The 866-nt window shown below is 53.5% G+C and overlaps 1 protein-coding gene across 1 annotated transcript in view; it reads left to right on the plus strand.

Annotated features, from left to right (window-relative positions):
- Positions 1-291: 291 nt before the first annotated feature.
- The window catches only part of LOC103745651 (E3 ubiquitin-protein ligase TRIM31-like), a 4,591-nt gene continuing 4,016 nt past the window's right edge, over positions 292-866 (plus strand). Inside the window, exon 1 of the mRNA XM_029570676.1 lies at positions 292-571. Within this exon, the coding sequence (XP_029426536.1) occupies positions 292-571 (280 nt within the window). The remainder of the gene's footprint in view (positions 572-866) is intronic.

An 866-nucleotide genomic window follows, 5' to 3' on the forward strand; every position in this document is an offset into this window, starting at 1 on the left:
CTCATCCTTACTGCCTTCTAACATTCCTGTAGTTAGTTCAAGGTACAGGACACCTGACTTGCTTTATAAGCACCTTCACTCCAGCACCTTCCCGAAAGGTGCTGGGTAGGACTGGCCTCTGTTTTCCTCTCCATGTTCCCTACATCTGGGTTTTTACTCTTCTCTGTCATTCTTTTTAGGTCCCCGGCCCTCTAACTGGGAGAATCTTGACCTCTGCTTTCTGTTTCCTTTCACCTTCCCAGCACCAGTGTCCCCCCCACAGACTGCTGGGCATCCACCTCTCGCTCCAGCATGGCCGGCCGGCTGCAGGAGGAGGTCACCTGCCCCATCTGCTCTGACATCCTGAAGGAGCCTGTCACCATCGACTGCGGGCATAACTTCTGCTCCCTCTGCATCTCTCGAGTTGAGGGGAGGGCAGACATTTTCCAATGTCCCCTCTGCAAGGCTTCCGTGAGGAGGAGAACGTTCAATACCAACTGGCTGTTGGTGAGTTTGGTGGAGAAAATCCAAGCTATGGATGCGACCCCACCAGAAGAGGCGGAGCCGAGGTGTCAGAGGCACAGGAAGAAGAGTGAGTGTCCCTTCCAGAGAGCCTGCCGCGACTCATTCCCTACGGAGGGTCTAACTTCTTCAGTCTCAGCACTATGGGCCAGTAGGGAAGCCCCTCCACCTGTCACAGGAAACCCCGGAAGAGTCCTATACTTCCCAGTGGTGGGGGATGGTCCCCACCTGGAGACACTGGCTTCGTGGTTAGTTGAGAATAGGGAGGTTGGAGGAATGCTTTTAATTAGCAGCTTCTGCTTTTCAAGACCAGAACTTGTTTTCTCTTATCCCTAGTGTGGCTGTCCAAGAGAAATAACCCTCAG

This window comes from Nannospalax galili, unplaced genomic scaffold, assembly GCF_000622305.1.
Source record: "Nannospalax galili isolate Female #2095 unplaced genomic scaffold, S.galili_v1.0 scaffold3244, whole genome shotgun sequence".
Lineage (NCBI taxonomy): Eukaryota > Metazoa > Chordata > Mammalia > Rodentia > Spalacidae > Nannospalax > Nannospalax galili.